This window comes from Mus caroli, unplaced genomic scaffold (genome assembly GCF_978045245.1).
Source record: "Mus caroli unplaced genomic scaffold, Mus_caroli_1 scaffold_13, whole genome shotgun sequence".
Classification (NCBI taxonomy): domain Eukaryota; kingdom Metazoa; phylum Chordata; class Mammalia; order Rodentia; family Muridae; genus Mus; species Mus caroli.
The window spans coordinates 90,916,778-90,943,349 of record NW_028227268.1 but is presented as its reverse complement, the minus strand read 5'-3'; the positions used below and the strand labels follow the sequence as shown (position 1 = coordinate 90,943,349).

The 26,572-nt window shown below is 49.9% G+C and overlaps 1 protein-coding gene across 2 annotated transcripts in view; it reads left to right on the top strand.

The window, feature by feature from the left end:
* Positions 1–774: 774 nt before the first annotated feature.
* Positions 775–26,572, top strand: part of Sh3pxd2b (SH3 and PX domains 2B) — a 79,402-nt gene continuing 53,604 nt past the window's right edge. For both annotated transcript variants that reach the window (XM_029484044.2, XM_021177399.3), the window contains exons 1-2: positions 775–918; positions 24,158–24,238. In XM_029484044.2, the coding sequence (XP_029339904.1) occupies positions 844–918; positions 24,158–24,238 (156 nt within the window). In that variant the 5' untranslated portion in view covers positions 775–843. The remainder of the gene's footprint in view (positions 919–24,157; positions 24,239–26,572) is intronic.

Here is a 26,572-nt window from a genome sequence, read left to right as displayed (position 1 = left end):
GTGTTATGTGTGTCCATCCATTCATCCATTCATTCATTCAGCCAGCATCTGATAGTTACTGAGCGCCCAGCCAATGCTAGGGTGAGCTAGAGAAAAGAGATGTGGAGCCACTTGTAGCTTTGCTTTGCTTAGTGTGGGGCAACCATGGGTTGGACCCACCTGCTCCATGAATCTAGAGGCTGTCCTCAGGTCCTCTGTAAAAGGCGATTAACCATCCCCTCCTGACCCACGACTCCCAGGTGTTGTGAGATTTTAAGTGAGCATCCGTGATAATGACAGGGCACAAGGCCAGGTGTGGACTCAGTCCCCCACGGGGTCAGGGGCTTGCTACCCACCCGGCATCCCTGCCCTCTTTCACCTTCGCCGCCCTGTGCAGAGCTGCCAGGCCATTTTTGCAGTTTTTCCTCTCCCTGTCACAGACAGTAAACCCAAGAGACCTAGTGACCACCTTTCCCTGAACCCCCCAGCACTGGGGGCAAGCGATCGGATTTATAGCGACTGGCACGTCAGCGGTTCTCAGACACCGAGGGGGATGGACAACCTCCCTGAGCCCAAATCGGGAATGGAGAGCTCGAGCAGGCTGCTTGGGTGCCTGGGGTTAGAGTCGCCAGGCCCGGGCGCGGGGGGCGGAGCGCGCCGTCCCGCCGGGCGCGGGGACAAAGGCCCGCGGGCGGACGTGGCCGGGCCGGGCCGGGAGGGCCCTTTAAGCAGGGTGGGCGGGCGGCGTGGGGGCGGGCAGGGGCGGGGCGCGGAGGGCGGTGGCAGCGGCGGCGGCAAGTGCTCGGCGGCAAGGATCGCTTTGGCCCGGCCCGGCCCGCACGGCGCTGGGCGCGGAGAACGGCCATGCCGCCGCGGCGCAGTATCGTGGAGGTGAAGGTGCTGGACGTGCAGAAGCGGCGCGTGCCCAACAAGCATTATGTGAGTCGGCGTCCGCGCCACGCGGCGATCCCAGCCCCGCGCAGAACTTGTGCCCCGCGCCCTCACCGCCGTCTCCCCACGCGCCCCGGGTCCCCGCGCCCTCCCTGCTGTCTGTCTCCCCACGCGCCCCTGGTCCCTGTGCCTTCCCCGCCATCTCCCCGCTCGCCCCTTGGTCCCCGCCATCTCCTCGCGAGCTCTCGCCTTGCCTACCCGTGCAAAAGTCTGGCCCCAGCCGCTGCTGCAGACTAAGACAGAAACCAGGAGAGAAACCCACGGAGGCGTGGGTCTCAGACCACCCTCCTACCCAGAGGCGCCCAGCCTCGTAGGATTAGCGAACCAAGCCCTTCATCCTCTGTGCATGGGTCATTTGAGCGCCCCTTCCCTGTAACTTCCGCTTAACAATGTGGGAAAGTTTCCCCAGGAGTAACCCCCCTCTGTGACAGGAGAATTTTGTTTGGAGCTGCTAAGGTGTGGAGGAAATGGGTCCCTGGCATCATTTTGCAGATGGGAACGCTGAGGCTCAAAGGCTGAGGGTTCTCAAACGTGGACGATGGGCCTGGGGCCCACGGTGACCCTCAAGTGGGAAGTGGCCTCTCAGGCTGCTTGGGGACCTTGTTGGAGGTTGAGGTGGCCTTGGTTCCACCGCAGAGGTTCTGGGTAGTAGGACAGTGGATTTAGAGCAGGCCCTGGGGACTTCACTCCAGGTGTGAGGGGGGACTGGCTTCCCTGGGGCTGTGCCAGTCCTGAAGAAGTTAACCAGGAAGGAAAAAAGCAAGAGGGAGGGAAAAAAATCCTAACAAAGAAGTGAGGAACAATGACTAGAGAGGGCGTTGGCTGGAGAAAGGCTGGCCAGGGGCCTCCCTGGAAGCCCCTTTTGGATCTATTTGTTTAAGAGAGCCATTCTTACAAAGCAGACAGCTATACATGCCTTCCCTGAGTCGCCCATAAAATTCTGGAAGGAGATGGCCGGGTATCCACTGTACTCTACAAGAAAGGGTGTGCTGTGTTCCAGTGTATTGTTATTGTCTAGGCCTTCAGTAACTCAGCCCTGGGCCAGCCAGCGGGGGCTGCTTCCTGGACCTGTGGTATCTTTAAATAGAGCTAAGTTTTCCCTGCTTCAGAGCTCAGCTAAATTGTCTTGGTTTCCCCACACCCCACCCCCTTTTTCCCCCCTTAACTATTTCAAATGCTGCCAAGTCTTGGTTTCTTGTTGAAGCCTGTTGAGTTGTCTCTTGGGTATGGGACAGTTTTCAGTAACACACCAACTGGAGGAAGTCTGAAATTCTCCTCCATGCTGCCTTCCACCAGATCTGCCAAACCAGAATAGATAGAGCCACTAAGGACTGGGTGTCACCTTCCACTCCCTTGTGGTGTCACACATGTTTATTGGTGGTCTTCTCAAGTCTGTTTCAAGGATGGGGCAGCTAACAGTAAGGAGCAGAGCAGGCCTGTTGGACCAAAGACGTTGGCCCGTCAGACCACGCCCCTTTCCACATCCCACACACCCACAGAGGCCCTGGACAGAATGCTCCCAAAGCCTGGGAATCTGCTCAGACTTTTGTGACTTTGAGGGGTACCCCTGAGGTTCTAGCCAGTTGTTCGGGGCTCCCTGAGCCAGGTATGTGTAGCCCCCTAGCTTGGGCAAGCTCAGCTCTTGGACTCCCAGGCTGCTAAATATTACTTCTTTCAGTCTCTGTGTCCTTTTTTGTAAGATGTGGTGTTGATGTCTCCTCCCGGGGAAAGGGGGGGGGGCAATCACGTGACTGACATGGGGTTTCTTAACTGCAGCCCTGTGGCGTCTATGTCTCTCTGATTGAAATCATGCGAGAGCTTGTTCTTCTGTTTTCGGGCTTAGTCACCACTGTGACGAGGGGCCTTCTCCCTGCCATCCAGTCTTTGGTTCCCCAAATGGGTGTTGGAGTATAGATGAATGCAGCCAGAGCCATCCAGAGGAGCAGATAATTTGGTTCTATAGTAACATCTCCCCAAATGCAGCAGCAGCAGACTGGACTATGGAGCCTGCCCCCAAGCTCCACACACAATAAGGAGGCAGATGATGGAGGCCTGGCTGATGTTACCTTGCTTCTGGCCTCTACACAGCAGCTTCCCTTTCCTCAGTTGTAAGAACAAAAATACAGCCAGATATTGAGTGTGGCATGTCCCCTTGGGGACCATCTTAGTCTGGTTTCATTGTATAGCCTAGTACCTGAGGCTGGGTACTTTGTAAAAAGAAAATAACAGCCATCTGGGAAGCTGGAAGTCCAAGATTGGACTGTCCCATCAGTTTGGCCTCTGGGAAGGGCTTCTTGTCCACGTCAGAGTTGTAGGTGACATCATGGTGGGAGTTCATGTAGAGGGAGAGGTTATGTAAGGGGAGCCTAGAAGCCAGAAAGGTGGGGGAGGGGCCACCTTGCTCTTTTGTAGTATGAACCTTTGGGAACAATTGTCCTAGGAGAGCTACCCAAATCTCTTTTAAACCACATAACCAATGACCTAACTACCTTTCCCTAGGCTCCACCCCTTAAGTCCTGCCACTTTTCCTGGCATGACACTGGGGACCAAGCTTCCAGCACATAACTCTTGGGTGTGAACAGACCATATGCAGACCTTACCAGGGGTGACAGCATGTACTTCTGTCCCAGTCAGAGCATCACAGTGCAGTACGCACACCCGTTTGGAGTGTCCTGGCTGCTGTGTCCCCCTGATGCCATGCCTGGAAGGGAACAAGTCACAGCTTCTGAGGCTGCAGTTAGACAGTAGTGCCTGGGGCTCAGGGCTGGGTCCCCTGCTCCACCTCCATGTCTGGTTAGCAATCTCTTCACAACGGCCATCTTCTCCTGTGGACAAGGCCAGTGTTGTCACTATGCAGCCTCTGCCGTGCCTGTCCCACTCAGAGTCTGGGAATGAGAATGAGTGTGAAGGGAGTCCCTCAGAGGGATATGCCAGGGCCACCCTCCCTAACTGGAGTGTTTTCTAGAAACCTGTCAGCTCCGGGAGTCTTGTCAGGTTGCCCTCCCTACACTACAAAAGAAGAATATCCTGAAGAGGACCTGATGAGGCAGATGTCAGGGTCAAGGGCACGTTTTATTTTGTTTATAGAGGCAGGGTTTCTCTGTGTAATACTTCTAGCTGTTCTATGTAGACCAGTATGTCCTCGAACTCACAGAGATTTGCTCGCCTCTGCCTCCCCATTACTGAGATTAAAGGCATGCTCTGCCACGTCCTGGCTGTACTGACAGCTCTTTAAGGATGGTAGATTCCTGTTATGTGACACCAGTGTTGCAGAGGGACAGAGAGAATAAAGCCCATCCCTGCCCATCGACTTCTGCCTCTGTCAGGTTCTGTTTCTGTCTGTGTTTCAGATCGTTTCTGTCTTTATATTTAAAATAAATCACGGTCACAGAGCGCCCTGTGTCCCCTCCCAGTCATAACTTTCCCCAAGCCGCTACTCTACATTTGTTATTTACCATTTACACAAGCTTGTTTTGTTCTTGGAGTCAAGCTCTCACTACGGAGCCCAGGCTGACCTTGAACTCACAGAGATCTGCCTTTACTTCCAGAGTGCTGGAGTAAAGACTGCCATGCCTGGCCCCCACTTACTTTTAAAATACAGGTTCACAGGCTGGAGAGATGGCTCAGTGGTTAAGAGCCTTGCTGCTCTTGGAGAGGACTGGGATTGGATCCCCAGCACCCACACCACACTTCACAACCATCTCTAACACAGTTCCAGGGGATCTGATGCACTCTTCTGGCCTCCACAGGCACCAGGCACATGTGATGCACATACATTCAAGCAAAACATCTATACACGTAAAATTAAATATGGGTTAGTAGGATTTTTTTTTTTTAGCTGCTTTTCCCGGGTATCATTTACACATCACCACAGTGACCCATTATGACCTCAGAGGTCACTGGTGTTTGTAGTAACTGAATAAGGCTGAATAGCCATCACCCCAGTCCAGTTTTATAACCCTTCTATCACCCCGTTTGCCATCAGTATCCCCCTCCTTGACCTTTACATGTTTTACCTGATAACCCGCCCCCCTCAGTCTTGTCTTCAATGTTTTGAAACTATAAAAATCTTGCCTTGTTCATTTTAACTGCTGCATAGCATTCTGTTTGTGACTATTTCCCTCTGTCATCTGTAAAGTTCTCTCCTACTGGGGACTCAGGGATGCTCTTCCCAGTAGTTAGCCTGGTGGAAACTGTTCCCATGTATAGACTCAGAACAGGAACTATGCTGGGTCTTGGAGGATGTGTTCAGCTATGCATGTCAGCCTACGATCTGTGTCCCTGGGCTCTGTCTGCTCTCAACCAGTCTCTTTATTGTCAGCCTTTCTAGTTGATGTCAGTCTGCGTGCTTCACGGCAGTGTCCTCTGACGGTGCTTGTCAGCCCTTCCTGCTTGCTAAGGTAGTCGGTCAAGTGGCCTTTTGTGCCTTCGTTGGCCAGCTGAGATTCCTCCTCTGAATTGCCTGTGTGTCCTTTGCTGCTGGCTCAGTGTGCTTTGCCTTTCATCTTCTCTTGATGTGAAAGGTTTATCCATGTGGGATAGTAATCTTTCAGGTGGTTAGATTAGTGTCCTCAGTTACCCCTTGAGGAGACTGTAGGCTCAGAGAATTTCAGGTATGTGTGTGAGGTCACATGTGCTAGGAGACAACACATGGAAACTGAGATAGCCATGTTTGTCCAGGCGATACAGGCTGCCTTGTGATCCCACCGCGAAGCTGGGTGACCTTAAGTGGCTTACTGATGTCCTTCCCCTTCTCTGAGATGCCAGGCTCATTCTAGGCCCTTCTTAGCCCTCTGTCCATTCAGTTGGCGGATATCAAGATATCAACCCTTGCCACTTACTCCAAAGAAGCTCTAAGTGGATTGTCCTTAGAAGTGAGAGATTGGCCAGACCTCCCTCTTGAACTGACCATGTGCCAGGAGCCTGGGAGCGATGGTGCCCGCTGAGTCAGTGTGGATTGTGCCCATATCCGGTGAAGCTAGAGCTGTCCTCTGTGTTGCATGGTGGTTACTAAGCCACTGAGCTGTGTGGACTGGAGATCCATGTACATCCAGACACATCCCTCCTCCGGCACCCCTGGCAGCCCTTTAATGGAAATTCTCAGAGCAGGGCAGCCGGTGTGTATGTTAGAAACAAGCCAGCCTGAATGTGAGCTATGTGTGGCAGTCGGCCACCCTGCCCCACATTGGCTTCTAGCTTTGTGAGTGAGGTGGCTCCTTCTGAGAAAGATAGTGTGAGAATTTGTAGGTGCTAGAATTCTGCTGGAGGAAACCGCCAGCGACTAGCACATTTCTTACCGACTTATCTCTGCCTTTGTGGAGGCAAAGCCTGGCTTTGAAGCTCATCACTGCTGAGCCAGGAGGCTTGGCGGTGGCACTTCCCGTGGCATCTGAGTGACACGGGCTTAAGTCCTGACCCTCGGTTCTGAGCCTGATGTCAGTGGTGGCCGTGAAGACCCACATCGTGTGGTTTGGATCCACTGTCGCTCTAAGGATGTGCTGTGCCTGCCTTAACTCTTCTACTCTGTCCTGTGGCACCTGGGTGCCAGGCTTCAGCATGCAGAGTCACTCCAGTCTCCTCTCCTGACACTTCACCATGTCTTCACCATGCACTTCACCATGTCTGTCACACAGCAGTGTGACAGGATTTTTTTAAAAAGATATTTCTTTTTATCTATTTTCTGTTTCTGTTTTTATCTATGTGTGCAAGTCTATGTGAGCGAATGTACTGGTCCCCTTGGAGTCCAGAAGAGGACATTCTGGCCTCTGGAACTGGAATTACTGACAGTTTTGAATCTGGGTGCTGAGAACTGAACTTGGATCATCTAGAAGGGCAACAAATGCTCTTAAATACTGAACCATGTCTCCAGTCCCTGAGTAAAATGTCTGTTGATCTCTTGAGGCCAAAAGAAAAATGTAACTGCCATGCCCGTCACAGAAGCAAGCTGTGGGGGCTGGTGAGGTTGCTCAGTGGGTAAGAGCACTGACTGCTCTTTCGAAGGTCCTGAGTTCAGATCCCAGCAACCACATGGTGGCTCACAACCACCCATAATGAGATCTGATGCCCTCTTCGTGCACGTCTGAAGAACAGCTACAGTAATAATAAACATATCTTTAATAAAGAAGAAGAGGAGGAGGAGGAGGAAGCAGCAGCAAGCTGTGCCGAGGAGGTGACACGTAAGAGGGCTTCAGGATGCTCTGCTGGTGAGCTTGACAGCTGTGCTCACCATTCCAATTCCCTCACCTCTAGGAGCAGGCACCAGGCCCTCCCCTCATGGGCAGGCCTGCTCCAAGGGAAGTGTCTTAGCTGCTACTCTTACACTCTGCATCCTTCAGGAGGCAGGAGACTGCATTAGCATAGCTCCAAACGATTTCAACACTGATTGGGTGCAGACTTTGAATCTGTGGCCTCCTATGCCCTTAGTGTGTGGAGAAAGCCCACCAGGCAGGTGGGTTCAGATTTCTTCTGTGTCACGTTCCCTCTCTGTGCTCAGTGCCCTTGTCTATAAATGGGGTTGTTGTGGCTTCAGTTTGAGGAGGCCAGGATGAGGATTATAGAGGACTCAGGCTCTGGTCCAGGCCTGACAATACCGAGCCTTACTAGAAACATCCATGTATACTGTCACCATAGTTGTAGGTTAGGGGCTCCTGAATGCCCATCATTAGAGAGCAGGGTCCAGGTGATGGGCACATGCAGAATTCCAGAACGGTGATACGAGCCCGGCCTCTGCCAGGGCATCACAGTCAAGCTGGCTATAAGCATGTGCTCAGGCCTTTCTCAGCAGATTGCCAGGGAAGGGTGGAAGTGGCCATCCAAAGAGACCCAGAAATAGAGCTGATAAAATATGTTGCACTTTTTTTTTTTGCTTGCCGTGCTTTTTTCTGTTTTCCAAATGTTCTGCGGTGTACACATAGCACTGATTTTAGTGAAAATAAAAACCAGCGACTGCTCGTTTTATAAAAAGAGGCTGTGCCAAGCTGAAATTGCTCCAGCAGGGTCCCCACATCCTACTGTCGGCCTGTGAAGTCACCATGGATTTCTCTGAGAGCAAGGCCTTCTAAGATGAGATTCTGTTGGCCACAGACACCCCCTTCCATTCCTGCCACACAAGAAGGGCTCCCATGTGGCTTTGCAGCCATGAGCTGAGGAAGCAGTAGCTATGAGTGTAGCATCCTACGGGGTGGTCAGGGCTGTGCTTTCCTGGCTATGGTGTGCCTTGCCCAGGGAGTCCAGCCCTTCATGGTGTCTACAGCTAAGGAGGGTCACAGAGCCATGTAGCCCAGAGTCCTGCAGACCCTCTGGTGTGATCCCTGAGGTCACAGGGTACTGAAAAAGCCCCTCAGCCAAAGGTGTGCCCGGATCCCCGCTCCTGAGGTGTTTTATATATCTGAGGGCTCCTCACCCCAGGAGCCCACAGTAAGTGCCACAGTTACTGCACTACAGGGACCAACTGGGGACTCTGCTGTTGAGCTGTGTATCCCATTCATGATGCTTGGACTTGGCTTGCAAATTATTCACCTGTCTTAGTTAGGGTTATTATTGCTGTGATGAAACATCATGACCAAAGCAGCTTGGGGGAGGAAATGGTGTATTTGGCCCACATATCCTGAGTCACAGTTCCGCTGAGGGAAGCCAAGGCAGGAACCAAACAGGGCAAGAACCTGGAGGCAGGAACTGATACAGAGGCAATGGAAGGGTGCTGCTTACTAGCCTGATCCCATGGCTTGCTCAGCCTGCTTTCTTGTTGAACTCAGGACCACCAGCCCAAGGATGGCCCCACCCACAATGAACTGGACCCTCCCCATCAATCACTAATTAATAAAATGAATTATAGCCAGATCTTATAGAGGCATTTTCTCAATTGAAGTTCCTTCCTTTCTGATGACTTCAGCTTGTGTCAAGCTCAGTGGTTATAAACAGTACAGCATCCTTTTTCATTTGAGGAAAACTGGTGACTGATCTTTCTTCTCATGACTCAGTTGTCCTCTTTTCTTCCCTTTTACAGTCCCTGGGTCTGATGCTGTCCTTTGCTAACCATAAGATATCTCTTCTCCAAAGCTGGTGGCTTTGCCAGGATTCAAAAGCATTTGTACAGAATCCCTTGGAACACAAGATGCTGGGATGTTTGTCCTTGGAGTTTTTCTATCCTTGGAGTAGTGTCCCCAAACCCAGGCTATGGCTGCCCCCACCCCCGTCCCCTAGGACTCTGTCCCTTCCAGGCTCATGCAGGCTGAGTTTCACTAGAAGCTGTGGTCCCTCTGCACCATACTTAGGCTGCGAGGCTCTTCCCTCTCTTTTGCTGGCCTAAGCCTTCTTCACGTGTTACAGGAAGAGGGGGCTGGAGGGAGGGGATTCCACCATCAGCCCCTGCATCCCTGTCTTGGCCCATCCTGACTAAGCAAATGAAAATCCAGCATACCCAGTCCAATGTGAATTCCAATAAATACGCAGTATCTGGGGCTGTACCATGATTCATCACCTAGATGAAATTAAGTTTTACTGAAAACTGTGCTTCATACACAGTTGCCAGAAATACAGCTTTGAAAACACAGCACTCTAGAACCTTCCTACTGGGAAGTCCAGTGTGTCTTGAGAATTTATGGACACCCAGGGGCCAGGCACTCTAAAACTCAGGAACAAGGTCCAGATAAGCACAGGGGCCCCAGGAAAGAGGGCAGGCAGACAGGTCACCTTGGGCTACCTCTGAAACCTGGCCCTGGACTTCAAGGAGGCCAGCATTGAGGAGGTAATCTGAGCATCCAGCACGATGAGGGTGATGCCCAGAGAACAAGGGTAAGAGAGGGTAGGCAGAGAAGAGGGGCAGCGACTGGCCAAGCAGAAGAGCTGTGCAGGGTGGAGATGATAGGAGCCATGGAGAGGAGGAAACCAGGAGACCTGGGCTTCTGGGACCACCGATGTGGCTAGGACCAGGGCTTTGCATGGATCATGTGTACAGTGAAAGCCATTGAACAGAGAGAAGCTGATGCAAGGAGAGAAGCTGATCTTTGGGTCTCCAGCTTACATCCCCGGAGCAGGAAGAGAGTAAAGTCCATGTGGACAGAGGAGCCAAGGCTTGTTCTTCAGGGGACAGTGTGCAAGCCACTGGGATGCTGACATTTGAGCTGTGTGCTAATAACTGAGCCTGCTTTGCTTTCAGAGTTTAACAATATTTTTGTCGCCGATTATTATAATATCAGACACTAGCTGTCGTTGATCTGAGTGTTTTCTCATGTGCTCATGAGTCTCATGCCTAATGCCACTGAAGCTGTGCAACACTGTTCCAGAATTAAAACCTGACCCTCTGGGTTATTGGGTTGTAAGTGATGTGGGGGAAAAAAACCTGACCAACTTGAACCAAAGAGAAATCCACAGAACCAGATGGACCTCATTTCTCCCCATCTCTGACTGAATAGGAAGTGACATTAGCACCCCGAGAAGCATCTGTTTCCACGGCTTTAAGCAGGACTCCAATTGGCCAGATCACCTATCTGCCGGGTGGAGGTGGGATATCCTGCATAACAGTCCCACTCTTATTTCAAGTGCAGCAAAGGCCAAAGGTGCTGGGGTTGGAAGGAGGAGGCATGGACTGGGGAGCCAACACAATGTATGTGTGACATGTGGGTACTGTCCTAAGCCACTTCACACATGTGGAAACTGAGGCAGAAACTATGGGTACCAACAGCTCTCCACCCTCGCTGGAGGGAGCTGCCTTAAAGCACAGCAGGTTGGCGTATCCAGTTCTGCTTAATTAAGCAGAATCGCATGGACCTCCGCCCACAGTGCTGGCCCACCAGCCAGAACCCACGAGGTGGCGTCACTGTTTCCTCCTCTCCGGCCAAGGTGTGAATCAGCAGCTGTGGCTTTGGGCCACCCTTGGCTTCCAGTCAGTTCCACAGATGTGGCTTAATGTCTGCCCTGGGCCAGCTGTGGCTCAGGGCCAGAGAGAGAGAGAGAGCGATGAGCGGACCCAGAGCTGTCCTGAAAGAGGTCACCTCTGCGGAAGAGCATCCGTGATGCAGAGGGGGACAGGGCTGGGATCAGAGCTCTGGGCATTCGGTTCCCTGTGAGGGAGGCCAGATGGGGATGGGCGTGTGGGGATGGGTGAGCCAGTGCTATCAGTGAGGGGCCTCAGCATGGTCTTAGATCTCCGTCACCACACGTAAGATAGTCTTCCATTCTGTTACGGTGTAACTGTATTTCCAGAGAAATTCACTATATTTCTATCATATTTTAATATATCCCTGCTCTTCATTTTTGCTTAAAATCATGACCTATTGATAATTTTTTTTTAAATTATAAACATGTCTATTCACAATTTTGCTTTTTATTTTAATAAATGACATTTAACTTAGTTTATCTGCAATTGTATGTATTTTGTTGATTTTTAAAAAAAATCTTCTCAAGATGCAGTTGTACATTTTATGAGCTTGCCAAATGAGCTCCCCAAAAGGATGAGCCTCCGATGAACCTCAGCTCCCCTGGATAGAATCCTCAGAGGCTGCGAGCCAGGTGGCGTGGACTTATCCTAGTGACCCAGAGTTAGTGGCTTAGCCTCTCTGTTCCTGTTCCCTCTTCTGGGAAATAAGGGTAGGATAATGTCTGAGGTGGCTTAGTCACGCAAAGGGTTTAGGTCACTTCCTGGCATATAGAAGTGCTGAAGAAACGGTTCCCTGTTTTCTTTTTAAGGATAAACAGTTTGAGTACACAATGTGAGTGGAGAGAGTCCCGCCTGCAGCCAGTTCCTTTTATATCTTTACCAACATGACCAGCTTCCTAAGCAGGGACATGTTGTTCTTTCTTTTCTTTTCTTTTCTTTTCTTTTCTTTTCTTTTCTTTTCTTTTCTTTTCTTTTCTTTCCTTTTTTTTCTTTCTTTCTTTCTTTCTTTCTTTCTTTCTTTCTTTCTTTCTTTCTTTCTTTCTTTCTCTTTAGACAGGGTCTCACTCTGTAGCCTGGCTATCTGCCTCCCAAGTGCTGGGATTAAAGGCTTGGGGTTTTTAGCCAGCAACCCCAAGTACACAGCCAGTCTGGAAAGACCACACAGGAGTCCACGCTCTAGATAGAGAGCAAGAGTGCAGTTCACTGAAGTTGAGTCTGTGAAGACTGGCAGGTTCAGATATTCACCACTAAAATGGTTCAAAATAGCTTAAATATCTGCCATGATATACCAAGTCGCTGTGGACTAAGGAGCTTTTAAAAGTGGTTTGTTCAGAGCGTGTTTAATGAGACGGAATGATGCTAGACCTAATACATGGCTTTTAATGCAAATTAAAACATAAATTGCCCAGTTGGTTTCTGTGCCATAGTTTTGTTCACAAGCTGGAACCAACCATGGTTTGAAGATATTGAGGCAGGGGAGGGAGGGAAGGAGGGAGGAAGGGAGGGAAGGAGGGAGGGAGGGAGGGAAAGAGAGAGAATGAGAATATTGGTGGGGGAGGGATGGGGTGCCGCTGAGTGTTCTGTGTGGTTGGTGGTTGCATCTGTATTGACCTTGTATGGCAACTGTTTATACATAGTGTGCATGTCGGATTAGGTGTCTATGTCACCTAGAGATGCTCTGAAGAGGACAGGAGGATCCAGAGGGACCCCAGAGCTGCACTTTGAGGACACTGAGGGATGGCCACGTACGGTGTGATCTTTAGCAAAGCATTTTGGGCAGGAATAGGACCTGGGAGTGTGCCAAAAGTGTTGTCTCAGTGGGTGGGAATGTGATGGTTTTAAGGCCACAGACTCTGCAGTTACTAGGCAAGAGGGTGGCCAGAGGGCAGGATTTGTACTTCCATGGTGAGGAGGCTGTCTAGTGTAGAATTCTGGTGTCTTAAACACAGCCATGTTAACTGAGTAGTCTCTATAGCTCAGGTTGGCCTGAAACTCATTGCCTAGCGTCGTCTGGCCTTTAATTAATTATCCTCCTGCATCAGCCTCCCAGATGCTGGAATTAGAGGCACATGCCAACATGGCCCGCTCTGAGAAGTCACTTTTGACGGTAAAGATGGTCAGACCGTGGCTGGCTTGTTTTCTCTGAACATTGATCCTGCAGGCCATGTCTGTTCACCAGCGCTGTGATCAAGGTGATATTGTTCTCCTCTTCCTATCATTCCACACCATCTGGCCACACGTGTTTATGGGGTACACACTGACACCTGAACATGCATGCGTGTGATGACCACCAAATCAGGGTGCCACTATGCCCATCCCCTCAGACAGTCATCATTGCTGTGTGGGAATGTTCCAAATCCTTCCTTGTAACTTCTTCGAAGTATACAATGAACTGTCACCCACCAAGGTTGCCCTGTGGCATTGTAGAACATTTAGACACTTCCCTCCTGTCCAGTCTTATCTCCAGTAACCATCCTGACTCCGCCCATCCCAGCCTCTGAGAAGCAGGAACCTCAACTGAGAAAAAACCTCCATAAAGTCTGGCTGTAGACAACCCTGTGGGTCATTTTCTTAATTAGTGATTAACAGGGGAGGGCCCAGACCATTGTGGGTGGGGGCATCCCTGGGTTCTATAAAAATGCAAGCCATAGGGAGTAAGCCAGTAAGCAGCAGCACTCCTCCATGGCCTCTGCTTCAGCTCCTGCCTCCAGGTTCCTGCAGAAGTGTAAGCTGAAATAAGCCCTCTCATTCTCAAGTTGCTTTTGTCATGGTGACTCATCACAGCAATGGTGACCCTAACCAAGACACCGTGCCAGTGAAATCATGGCGTAATTGTCTGTGCCTGACGCAGTTCACACGACATGATGTCATCCGTCAAGGCTGTCATGGTCTCTAGGTTCCAGTGTGCACAGCCCCATTTTCTTACCCATTTGTGTGTCTGTCTGCTGTTTCCTGGCTGCCCTGTATAGTGCTGGTGAATGGACACCCACTGTTTCTTCGACACTCTGATCTCACTTCCGGAGACATTTCCAGGAGCAGGCTTCTGGATCATAGGGTAGTTCTATTTCTGGAGCTTGGGGGAACCTCTGTAGTATTTTCCACTATCTTACACTAATTTATATCCCCACAAGCCATACAGGAGGCTTCTTCTTCTGCATCTTGCCAGCGTTTGTTATCTCTTCATGGTCGCCGGTGAGATGGTACCTCATTGTGGTATGACTCTGCTTTTCTGTTTTGAAGGAATCCAGACCCTTCAAAAAAAGCCTCTGATGCTTCCCTAGTCAGTTCCTGTGTGACTTTGGACAAGTGGTGCTGTCGTCTCTCTGAATGCCATTTCTGTCTGCTATGAAATGGAGCAGGTCACATGTACCGCCCCATAGGGTTGCTTTCCTAGAAGAAGGGGTCATTAGTGTGGTCACCAGATCGAAGACCCCCATCACCCCTTAAGACCTAGAGCAATTGTTTCTGACCTGGATAGGGTCCCCAGGTGCCACTAGGAGAACTAGCTCCCTGTGTTCTACAGAGTACCCAAATAGCCTGTGGCCTGTGAAGGAGCCTTACTAAGGTCTTCTCTGCTAGACAACTGTTGGGTGCTGGAGACTGTGCTAGGCTCTTTATGTGTCTACCACTACTATGGGTATTGTTTCCTGTGTTACACAGGCTGAGTACCATCCCCAGGTCTGTCACAAATGATTGTGTGACTGTGGGCAAACTATTTACCCTCTCTGAGTCCAAAGCCAGTGGCATATCGTAAAGGAAGTAATTGTGTGGTGCACTTAGTGGGTGTTGTCATCAGTTCCATTGCCCTGGGCAACCCTGTCAACACGGGGCAGCCCCAACTGTCTTCAACCCCTCTCACATTGCCCAGTCACCTGGGCAGTCTTCAAGATGTCAGCAAGTCGAGTGCCTGCCCTGGAGTTGTTCCTAGAAAGCCAGCCTGCAGGTTGGTGTTTTGAGCCTGGGCTTTGACGCCAGGACCGCCGCTTGCCATTGGAAAGTTCCTATGTTGTGCGGGCCAGATGTGTGCAGAGATCTGTGAGCTGGCAGCTCAGGCCCAGCTGGAGCCACAGGGCCAGGCCAGCAGTGTTGAGTGCTTTGCCTGGCCAGTCCAGTAGCAGCTCCAGCCCTTGACTATGAATGTCCCCTGGAAACGAAGGGACATGCACCCAAGTGTGAGTAGTCCCAGGTGTGTCCATCCATGCACAAAGACCTGTGGGCTGGCTTCCTGGCTTACTAGTACTCCAACTTCTCCTCCTAGAATGGCTTTCACCACAGGGTCCAAGGGAAGGGACAGGTCAAACCTTGAGTTGTTATTACCAGGCCTGGGCACTGACTGTGGCCAAACAGAGGATAGGTACTTCTAACCCTCAGCAGGCCTGAATCTTCAATCCTAGTACTCAAGAGTAGAGGAAGGAGGGAGGATCAGGAGTTGAAAGCCAGCCTGGGCTAAAGAGATCCCCATCTCAAAACAACACAAAACAGAACAGGTAACGTTTTTTTAATCAATGTTCCTTTTGAGATAGGGTCTATCCGTATATCCTTGAGCAGCCTAAAACTGGCTACATAGACCATACTGGGCTCGAACTCACAGGGATCCACTTGACCCTGCCTCCTGAGTGCTGGGATCAAAGTGCACCACCACACCTGATTGGTCTAATGTTCTGTGACCACGGTTCTCAACCTGTGAGTTGTAACCCCTTTGGGGGTTGAATGATCCTTTCACAGGGATCACTGAAGACTATGAGAAAACACGTTGTGATTCATAACAGCAGCAAAGTTATAGTTATGAAAGTAGCAACACAATAATTCTATGGTTGGGCGTCACCAAAACATGAGGAACTGTGTTAAAGGATCGCCGAGTCAGGAAGGTTGGTCTGCGAGTTCTAATAATGGCTGCCAGTCAGGGCACCAGATAGTTGAGTTTTCCCAAAGAATGCCCAAGTCCTCTCAGACAGCACTGGGATGAAGCTGCTGTGCAGTCTCTATGTCTCGGGATGTTGTGCTTCCATTACTGCCCAGAGCAGCCATTAGAGTGAGGCTCTCCACCAGGCTCAGCCAGGGCTGCAGTCTTCTTACTGATTGCCCTTGGCAGCTGAGCTATTCATTTGACCATTTCAGGAGCCTTGTGACTGTCCAGGCACAGAGTCTGAGAAAGGCCACTGTGATCTTTGACCATGGAGCCATTTGGCCTTTTCCTCTCTCCTCTATTGAATGTCTCCACTGTTCCCAGGCCCTGGCAGGGTGGTAAGACAGACTGGACCCTGCTGCTGGAGGGTCCTGTGAGAGTGAGTTGACAGACATTCACATGGCTTGGGGGTCTCTGATGCTGTGCTGAGATGGTGGCCCTGACACCTAGGGAAACCAGAGAATTGAGGCCGACACAGGCTATCTGTTGAGGCTCCAATGGGAGGGGACTTAGTGACTAAGCAAGAGAGGGCAGAGAAATTATCCCCAGGAGAGACAGTCACATGTGCTCCCGGGGAGGAGGGCTGGTTGGCTGAGGCCCCTACCATCATGTGACATTCTCTGGTCTTCACGGCCACGTCCCCAGTCGCCACATAGCAGGTCTGTGTGTATCTGCCTTGTGACCAGATGAAGCTAAGTAGCATGTTGGGCAAAAGGCTGAACTTTCCCTTTAGAGTCCTCTCCACCTCCTGCATGCAGGTGTAACCACAGCCCTCAGCCATCAGCCCCTGCCTTACAGTCAGCTGAGCAGACAAAGAGCAGCCGGGAGGGACCTAGCCTCAAACTGGAGCATCCTAACTGGTGCAGGGCACTGTGGGCTCTTGTGTCTGGGCCCCGTGCCAGCCATTCACTTAACTGAAAAAAAAATGGAAAAGATCGAGAGAGGGGGAGAGAGAGAATGAGAGAATGGCTGCCTGCCATTTCCAGCATCTCTATGCAGGATGTCACCAAGAGTCTGGGGATTCCTGCTACTGACTTCAGGACAGGAATGCTCTGGCCTGCAGAACTGGGAGCCAGGACTTCAGAGCCAGGTGGGCTGGGGTGGAACTAATCTGCCCTCCTCACTGGTTGACCTCAAGTATGTGTGGTTTCCTCCCTACCCTGTCTCACCCCAAGGTGACCCCACTTTCCTGCCAGGTGAACTGTGAGGGCTGGGCCTGGTGGTTCATGACAGTAAACAGGCCCAGATGCAGGGCAGCTCTTCCTGCATGCACCTCAGCTTGCCTATCTCCACTTCTTCTTAGCACCCAGCCTCCCCTCTGAGCACTCAGAGTTTTCTCCTAGCACTCAGTACTTTTCTGGTAGTACTCAGTACTCCCTCCTAGCACCCAGAACTGCCCTCTAGCACCCAGCACTCCCTCCTAGCACCCAGCACTACCCTATAGTACCCAGTGTTCCCTCCTAGAATCATGAAACGTGGCAGCATTCCTATCCAGGAGTAAACTGAACGTGTTTTTATTTAAGAGAAACCCACATTTTTCGGCACTTCCTGTGGCAGTCCCACCGTGGGGTGCTGGGAAATCAAACAAACTGCATCGTGTTGCAATTTCAGAAAGAGGCCGGAGGTGCTGACCTACATAGGCCAGATGTTGGGCAGACAGCTGGAGAAAGCTGGCAGATCGGAACCAAAGGGAACCCAGGGTCTCCAGGAATCATGTTTCCTATTAGCTCAGGCCCAAATGGGGCCAGCTGCAGCTACCTCACCCCGCTAGTCCTCCATCTGCACTCCACTGGTGCTGCACCCAGGCTTCTCCCAACCCCACTCTCTTCCTCCTTGCCATCTCTCTCCCTCTCTTTTCCCCCCTCTATCCCCACCCCTCCCGTTTCCTCTCTCTCCCACCCTTTCTTTCCACCTGTCACCCCGACTCTGTTGTTCATGTTGGGCCTCTTGACAAGGGTAGCACACGGCCAGATGAAGGAGCCCAAACTGGCTCCTCCCTGGATCTCTCAACTTGGAAACACAGCCAGGGTGGGAGCTTTAAGGGGAATTCACCTCCATTTTAGAGATGTTTTTGAGACAGGATTTCTGTGTATAGCCCTGACTATCTTGAAACTTGTAGACCAGGCTGGCATCAAACTCAGAGATCCACCTATCTCTGTCTTCCATATTAAAGTGCTGGGATTAAAGGTGTGGGCTACATCTAAGCCTGGCTGGAAATGATGTTTGATGGCTGAGGTCTGTAAACTCCTTAAACACATCACTAGATGCTCCTAACAGAAAATGGGCTTATTTGGGTCACTTTAAGCTACTTTTTCACATATTATGGAGTACAGCGTGGTGTTTGTGTACATGTTTTACAGTTGAATTGGTCAGTGGGATGTCCATTGCCTTAAATGGTTATCCTTTCCATTTTCACTCATAGCCCTTCCTCTTGCTGTTTTTTGTTTTGTTTTGTTTTGTTTGTTTGTTATTGTTGTTGTTGTTGTTTGGGTTTTGGGGTTTTTTGTTTGTTTGTTTTTCAAAACAAGGTTTCTCTGTGTAGCCCTGGCTGTCCGGTGCTGAAACTCACTGTCCTGTCCTGAAACTCACTCTGTAGACCAGGCTGAAATAAGAAATCTGCCTGCTTCTGCCTCCCAAGTGCTGGAATTAAAGGCGTGCACCACCACTGCCTGGCTCACTGTTTTAAAATACATGACAACTTACTATTAAGCACAGCCATCCTACCACACAGTAGAAACCCAGACTTCCTCCTCCCGTCTTTCTGTTCTACTGACCCTGTGCTTCCTTCCCTCTGCCTGGGATGGCTGGTGGCTCCCTGGACTAACCATGGTCCATGAGCAGAAGCCATAGCCTCTCAATGATGCTCTTCATGCCCTCTGCACTGCCCCTTCCCGGGGCACCGCATTCTAGAGGGAAGACTCCAGCCCCAGCCCCTCCCAAGGGGAGCCCTGGCTTCCCCTCTCCATAGACTACGTGGCCTTGGACAGATCCTTTCAACTTTACCTAACCATAAAATAAAGGGTAGCCTAAAGCAGGGATTTCCTGTATTAAGTCTTGGAAGCCCCTACAGTCTGCCAAGAGCTCGGGCCTTGGCTGCAGGTTCCAGGATGGTTACCCATGGCACCATGGACCCACAGTGCTTAACAGTTTAGTCTGCGGGCTGCTGGCTACACCCTTCCTACATATAGAAGAGCTAAAAGCAGCATGTACTATGGAAACCACAGTAGACAGTCCAGAGGCCCACCCACTTGGCATCTGCAGGATCTTGGGGCTTCTTGAAGGCCAGTTTCACAGCTGGCTTAAGAGTTCTCTAGATTTACACTTCTCTGAGCAAGCCATTGTGTGGAAAGCCCAAAGGTTATCACAAGAGAGCTTGTAAGAAAATTCCATGTCATGGAAGTAGAAAGAGCCCACAGCTGAAGTGTAAACCTGAAGACATTGATCTCTGCATTAGTGTGAGGGCTGGGTCTGCCGACAGAGTCTGGATTGCAGCATACATTTCACTGTTCAGCTTACCCTCGTGGCAGACATTGCTAGTGAATACCAGCACCATCTCTTTGGTGTGTCTTTCTCAAGCCTCCTGTAGGGAAACTGCCTCGGTTCCACTTGGGCCTCTTCTTTAGATTTCTTTTTCAGTCACCCCAGGTCACTGCAGACCACCCACTGGCACAGAAAAGGCAGGGCTGTGCTTCTAACTTTAGAAATGCCATCCACTGCAATATGGACCACAGAATTCCAGCTGCGGAGAGAATGGCAGGGAACTCTGGGAACTCAGAGCCAACCTCATTCTCAGCTCTCCGGACACCATCAGAGTTTTTCTGTGTCTACAGATTGCCTTGCTGTATATTCTTAACCCAGCCTGGCTCCTCAAGTGCACTCACTTAGACAATTGGGCTGCTTTTAAAGGGAAACTGTAGCCGTCTACCATAAATGGAAAAACAGTTACACTTGCTAGAAATAGGACTAAGAAACGCCTGACCAGTGTGGCCTGCTCTGAGATTGCTGGTTCTTCCTGATAGGAGACCAGAAAGTGCTGGAAAAGAATCTGAGGAAGGTCAATAAGCTTCCACCTCTGGCCCTCCTGAGACCAGCATGGTGGCCTCACCCAGTCATTGCTGTCAGCCTGGAGTTTGAGCCAGGCCCAGAACCTCCTAGAAAATTCAGCAACAGATCTGCTATTGGAAGCTGCCCCTGAGCCTCCAAAGAAAAACTCCACATGTTTGCCGTTCAGTTGATGAAACTCTGAGAGCACATCACTGTGTGGGCCAAGCAGCAGCTGCCAGCCATCGGGCTGCTCTGGGGAACAGCCCGTCCATGTGCTGCAGCTAAGTGCAGGACTGTAAGCTGATGGGCAAGCATGTCTGTTCATGACCCCAGCCTCTGGGGCCCCACAGGAGATGGCTTGACTTGGGGCTCACAGCCCAGGTGTAGACTTGGCAAGGGTGGTAAGGGCAAAGAATTGAACAGCATTCAGAGAACATTTCCTACAAATCCGATCCCTGGGCTGAGATTTTATTCAGCATGTGTTTCATTTCTGGAACTTTCCATTGGCTCAGGAGGTAAGAATGACCAGCATCCTTGGCCGGTTTTGCAGAGAACACAAAGGTTCCAGAACAGATGTCACACCTGACCTCATACACTAAGTTCTGGATGCAGACTGCACAGCTGAATCTACCGAGGTCAATGCTAGAACCTGCCTTCCTGTACTTGGCATCCCTGTGGCACTGGCCTCACTTGGACACAGTGGCCTTGGGGACCAATCGAGAAGATGCTAGCCTAGGGCTCAAAGCAGAGAGTGTTTGTCAGCCTTCCCAGGAAGTGATGTCTCCCCACCCCCCCAGCCCCCTACACACACCCCACCCCCAGGCAACATGGGAGTCTCTGCCTTGTAGCCATTTAACTTGTGACTTTAAAGCACACTTTGGTTTTGAGTTGTCTCTTTTGTTTGTATTTTGTTTGTATTTGTTTGGTCAAATACTCTTGTGATGTCACATTGCTATGAAGAAGCCACGGCTGCTGGCCAATCACAGGACTGAGGGAAAGAGCTGACATCATAGAGTGGCTGAGTGTTGTGTTGGGGAGGTTAGGTGGACACAGTGCATTTTCTGCTTACGGTGTTCAACTTAGGGGATTATCAAGATACAACCGATCGTAAATTGGGGAGCATTTGTACAGCATAAAGTATCTGAGAATATGAGAAGGCATTATAAGCAGAATTCTTAGAAATCCCCCATATTCCTAGCTCAGAATAACCATTGGTGTGCGTGTTTACATGAACATACACACATTTATGTGTAGGTCTGATTCTTTTTTTTGTTTGTTTGTTTTTGTTTGTTTTTTTCGAGACAGGGTTTCTCTGTATAGTCCTGGCTGTCCTGGAACTCACTTTGTAGACCAGGCTGGCCTCGAACTCAGAAATCCGCCTGCCTCTGCCTCCCGAGTGCTGGGATTAAAGGCGTGCGCCACCACGCCCGGCTCTGATTCTTTTTTATATTTATGATTCTGTACACTTGATGACATTTATCTGTGGCCCTGATCATCACTGGAGACTGTTGGAGATATTTACAGACATGGGCTTGCCCCAGTGTCAAATTTACAGCATCCAGGAATACATGACATTCTTGGCTAGGGTTGAGCAGGGTGACATTTAGCTCTTATTTTTGCTTTTATGTCTGGAACATGTGTCCTTTCCACACCTCTTTTACATTTTGTGCTTTTTGTTGGTGGTTTTACGATTCTAAATGGACCCAGGTCTGGGGCTGAGGTACAGCCTGGGACCCTGGGGTAGAAGGCTTACTGGGCCTCATATGTGCCCATGGGTTAGAAAGCTTTGTTTAGGCTTTAAGATGGAGCTCCTGGCCACTGAGTTCAGGGTAAATGAACTGACTATCCATATAAATACAGTGTCTTTAAACATAAGCATAGACAATGAAGTTATATAGTGATCTTATGCTAAAATACTTGAAAACATGAAGGACCATCCCTAACAGTTCCTCCAAGGAGTAAACTTTATGTATTGACTAAGTCACTGTTGTGTGTGTGTACATGCATGTGTGATGCATACATGTATATACATTTTTAGGTACTGTGTATAGCCATCCGTTGGTATTCATGAGGGCTTGGTTACAGCCCCTCCACCCCCACAGGTATCAAACTCTGCAGATGCTTATGTAAAATAGCACAGGCAGTGCTGTATTTGACCAGGTGTGGGAAACACACTTCCCTATAGCAAGACAGTAAGAAAGGCGGAAGGGTAATTCTCCAAGAGAAACTGGTACTGAAGCCAAAGTGGGGGAAGGGTATCAGATGGGAGCATGGGGTGACCACAGCATGGGGGGAGCTGAGCACTCCTAATGTGCACCAGGAGCCAGACAAAGCCTATAGCTGTGGGCTGTCATGCATGATCCTCAAGAAGACTGCTGTCCCCATTGCAGAGTAAGGGTGCCATAGCCAGAGAAGCCAGCACCTCGTGAATGTCCCGTAGCCACAGAGATGGTGTGTGCCATCTTCCAACCCTGAGCCCTCAGGACCGAGCATAGGACAATCCTGTGATGAGTGTGTGACAGAGTCTGGCCTGTGCCTACAAGCACTGCATCAGATTTGCTCAGGGGTTCATGCCCACAAAGCAGGTTGGCCTGCTGCAGTCCAACACCTTCAGAGTGGGAGCAGGCGGCCAGGAGTGAGTTGTACCTGAAGAGGCTTTTCATGTGTGGGAAGCTGCTCTGTGTTGATTTTAAGAAAACAAAATATTTGGCGGTCTTTCTTAATATCTTTTATTTTTATATTAAACTTCAGTGGCCATGTCTTTAGCATCTAGCCAAACTTTGCTTGTGCATCTCCAGGGACAGGGACCTTTGATAGCGTGGTTGCTCTTTCTAGACCTCAGTTTACCCAACTAGAAGGTCAGGTCATTAGCTTAGCTGAGTTCTACAGTTTCTTTCAGCTTAAACTTCTTCAATTTCCAACCCCAACACCATTATGTGTGTGTGTGCATATGCACATGTATTTATCATGTGTCTATCATATATGTCAATCACACACACTCGGATTTATCACTACACATGGTATGCATACATCAGATGATCATACCATGCCCCATAAATGTGCAGAAGTAAAAATGATAATTAAGCTATTTTATTATAATTATACAGATTTATTATAATTATACATAGCTCTCTGTGGACCACATGGTAATTACTGGCCCAGAAAACAGGTGTCTGTAGACTTAGCTTCAAGCTGAAATAGACATGGTCAAATTGTAATTTTAGTCTCCTGACGTGAAGAATGAAGTCCCATGACTGACACTTACTGACTCCAGTTGGTCCAGCTCGGGGCACATCTGTCACCCCCTCCGGATCACCATGGATAGTGTCTCCTCTGTTTCTAAGGGGCTGAGCAAGATGGAGAAGAGGTTCCCTGGAGAAAAGTTGAGGTGCTGTGGTAATCAATGCTAACCAAAGCCAGCAGGGTAGACTGTTGTCTCCACTGAGGCACATGCCTGCCTGCCAGCAGGTACCTCAGTTTCCTCCACACTTGTTATCAGCATATTGTGGATGCTGTGATGTGTGGTCAAGGTGAAAGACATGACTTTGATTTTTTTTTTTTTGTCAGATGCTCATACAGCTTGGGAATCAGAGGTCACAGGTTCTGTTAGCCCAGTTCAAAGATGAAGAAACTGAGGCTCAAGGGAACATCTGAATTAGCCTGAGTCCTCACTGGCAGTGGCAGAAACATCAGGATGGTTCAACACTCAGAATGTAGAAGTGGTTGAGGATTCAGCCACCCTGACTTGTATGGATAAGTGGGAAGGTTTTAAGAATTGCTCTGGCAGAAGAGCCACATGGGAAGCAGACAGTGCTGAGAGTAGCAGTGGCCCAAGCTGCCCTGTCCCATCCTGACACAGTTCTGCAGGCAAGAGCTGTTATTCCCCTTCTATTGAGGCGGGAGGAAGCTACGGCTTAGAGACAGCAAGGGACTGACTGGCCCAGCTGATCCTTGGCCAAACTGAGATTGAAACACACGGGTTTTCTGGCTCAAACTCCTCAGTCTCGGAGATGAAAGATTCCCTTAGTCTGCTTTGTGTTGTTGCAATTGAATGGCACAGGTGAGTAATTGGTAAAGAATAGAGGTTTATTTCTTAGAAGCTTGGAAGTCTGAGATCAAGGGGCTAGCATCTGGCAGTGGCCTTTAGGATGCTTAACTCAGCACAAGAAGGAAGGTGAATGAGGGTGCAGGAGGATGGCTGAACTAAACTTGCTTTTCTAACAAGCCCACTGGGCATTAGGACCCACCCCTGCCTTTAACCCACTTGACACCCCTCAAAGGTTTACCTCCCTGCTCTGTCCCACAGGGATGAAATTCCTGGAACCTGGACTGGAGAGAGAGTGTTCCAACCATGTTGTCCCCTTGTGGTTAATGCTTGTCTCCTTGGTCCCTCCCTGCAGGTCTACATCATCCGAGTCACGTGGTCCAGTGGCGCCACGGAGGCCATCTACCGGCGCTACAGCAAGTTCTTTGACCTCCAGGTAGGTATCTGTGGTGGGAGAGGTTAATTGGACGTCCATACACTGTGACTTTAGAGCCTCATCTTTTCATGATCTAGACTCTAAATTGACATCCGTGACTTAAGGCATAAGTAAGGTCCTGACTGCCTTGTGCTTTGACCCATTTAACTAAATAAGAGAAGATGTATTTGTTGGCTGCCCTGAAGGGGACCAGTCTGGAGGCCACACGTGCCTCTGGAACCATGTTCAACTGCATTTTGTACAGTGAGCATGTGGTGAGCCAGGACGCTGAAGTCTGTCTGGGCACCTTGCACACACGTTTCCTCAGCCCCACCTGCTGGTTTTTACACTACTGCCCCTCACCTGGGCTTGGACCCTGTGCTCTCCTACCTGGCTCATTGGCTGGATAATTCTCTACCACCATGGTTCCCAGCTTCTGGAAGCCTTATGTGACTTTGTTCTCTGCTCAGAACAGGAGCCATCGGTTCTGCCCATCAGGAGCCATCACCCAGTGCTGTGAGCTTCTCTATACTGATGTTGTCAGCTTTTCTTTCCCTTCCAGACTGTGATGGTCATGGGTAGGGACCATGTCCTCCTTGTCCTTTCTTTCCTTATTGTTTTTATTCAAGGCCTGGGACATAGCATGTGTTCATTTAGTGACTGGTACATGACTGCATGCATGAGTATATGTATGTATGTATGTATGTATGTATGTATGTATGGATGGATGGATGGATGGATGGATGGATACATTAAAGAATGGATGGATGGATGGATGGATGGGTGGACGGATGGACGGACGGACAGACGGATGGACGGACGGACGGACGGACGGATGGATGGATGGACAGATGGATGAGTGAAAGAATGCATGAACCAATGAACAACCATGCACTGCCAGTCTCACTGTTAGCTCTGGGTAACTCAGTAGGAGCTTACAGCACTGTAGGAACCATCTCCATTAGCTAACCCTGGGCTGGAATTTTTACATCAGTGTCTCCAAAAGCAGGCAACTCCAAGGAGTCAGTGTCCTTCAGGAGATGACATGGCAAAGTTCTCTAGACAACATCTGCCACAGACACAAAGGGATGTTCCTGGCTTTCTGAATTCCCTACTGTGTGGTGAGGTCCAATGTGAGCCTCCATCCATGGTGGATGAATGGTATCTGCCCTACTAGTGACAGGACCAACTCAGATTTCCTTCATTGAGTATCCCAGGAGGAGAAGGCTCCCAGGCTTCAGGCACAACTCAGTGCAAGGTTTTCATTCTGCCATCTGACCTGACGTCTCCTTCTATGTCCCCATAAGTGGTCTTGGCTACATCCTCAGTCACACTTGATTGCAAATGGCTCTAGCAACTCTGGGCTCCCACTCTGTAGGCGAGAGTAACAGTGACTTCTGTCTTAGTTAGAGTTTTATTGCTGTGAAGAGCCACCGTGACCATAGCAACTTTTACAAAGGAAAACATTTCATTGGGGCTGGCTTACAGTTTCAGAGATTTAGTCCATTATGGTTATGGCAAGAAACACGGCAGTGTGCAGACAGGCATGGTGCAGGAGGAGCTGAAAATTCTACATCTTGAATTCTACACAGGAGACTGTGCCACACTGGGTGTAGCTTGACCATAAGAGACCTGAAAACACAGTCACACAGTGACACTCTTCCTCCAACAAGGCCACACCCTCTAATAGTGCAACTCCCTATGGGCCAAGCATTCAAATTACGAGTCTATGGGGGCCAAACCTATTCACACCACCACAACTTCTCATGTATCCTGGCAACCACTTTGCATGTCATAGGCTTAGCTCTATGCCAATCACTATGACAGACAATGAAAGGGCTTTCCTGAGTTGCTGTTCCAGTATGGCATCAAGGGCATAGCCTGGGTTGGGAGGGAGAATCTCAGGTTCTTCCAGGGTCTGGGTAATATTAACGTCAGGCTTCCCTGACTGCATAAACCCAAGCTTTTCCTGCCAGTGTGGACTGGAGAATATCCAGAGCCCGTGCCCCACTGCTGTAAAGGAGGAGGGCAGACAGCAATAGGCTCCTAACTGATTTCTCTTGTGCAGTTTAAACAGTCTCTCACACCTTAATGACACGCAGCCAGGAGTCGCTGCTTCATGTAAAGCGATTGAGATACCAGTCACTTAATTATTTAAAACCTAATGAGCTCATCTGTGATGCTTTGTGTTCAACAACAGCATGCAGCCGCATCTAGCAGTGTCACGTACACCTATAATTTTCTGCTGCTCCGCTGCAAACGAGCCGAGTATAAATAAACAGCAGGGCTATCTGTAAAATGTGCTATGGGGTGGGATGCTGAAAAGTGGGGAAGTGCATGCCTCGAGGCCAGGAG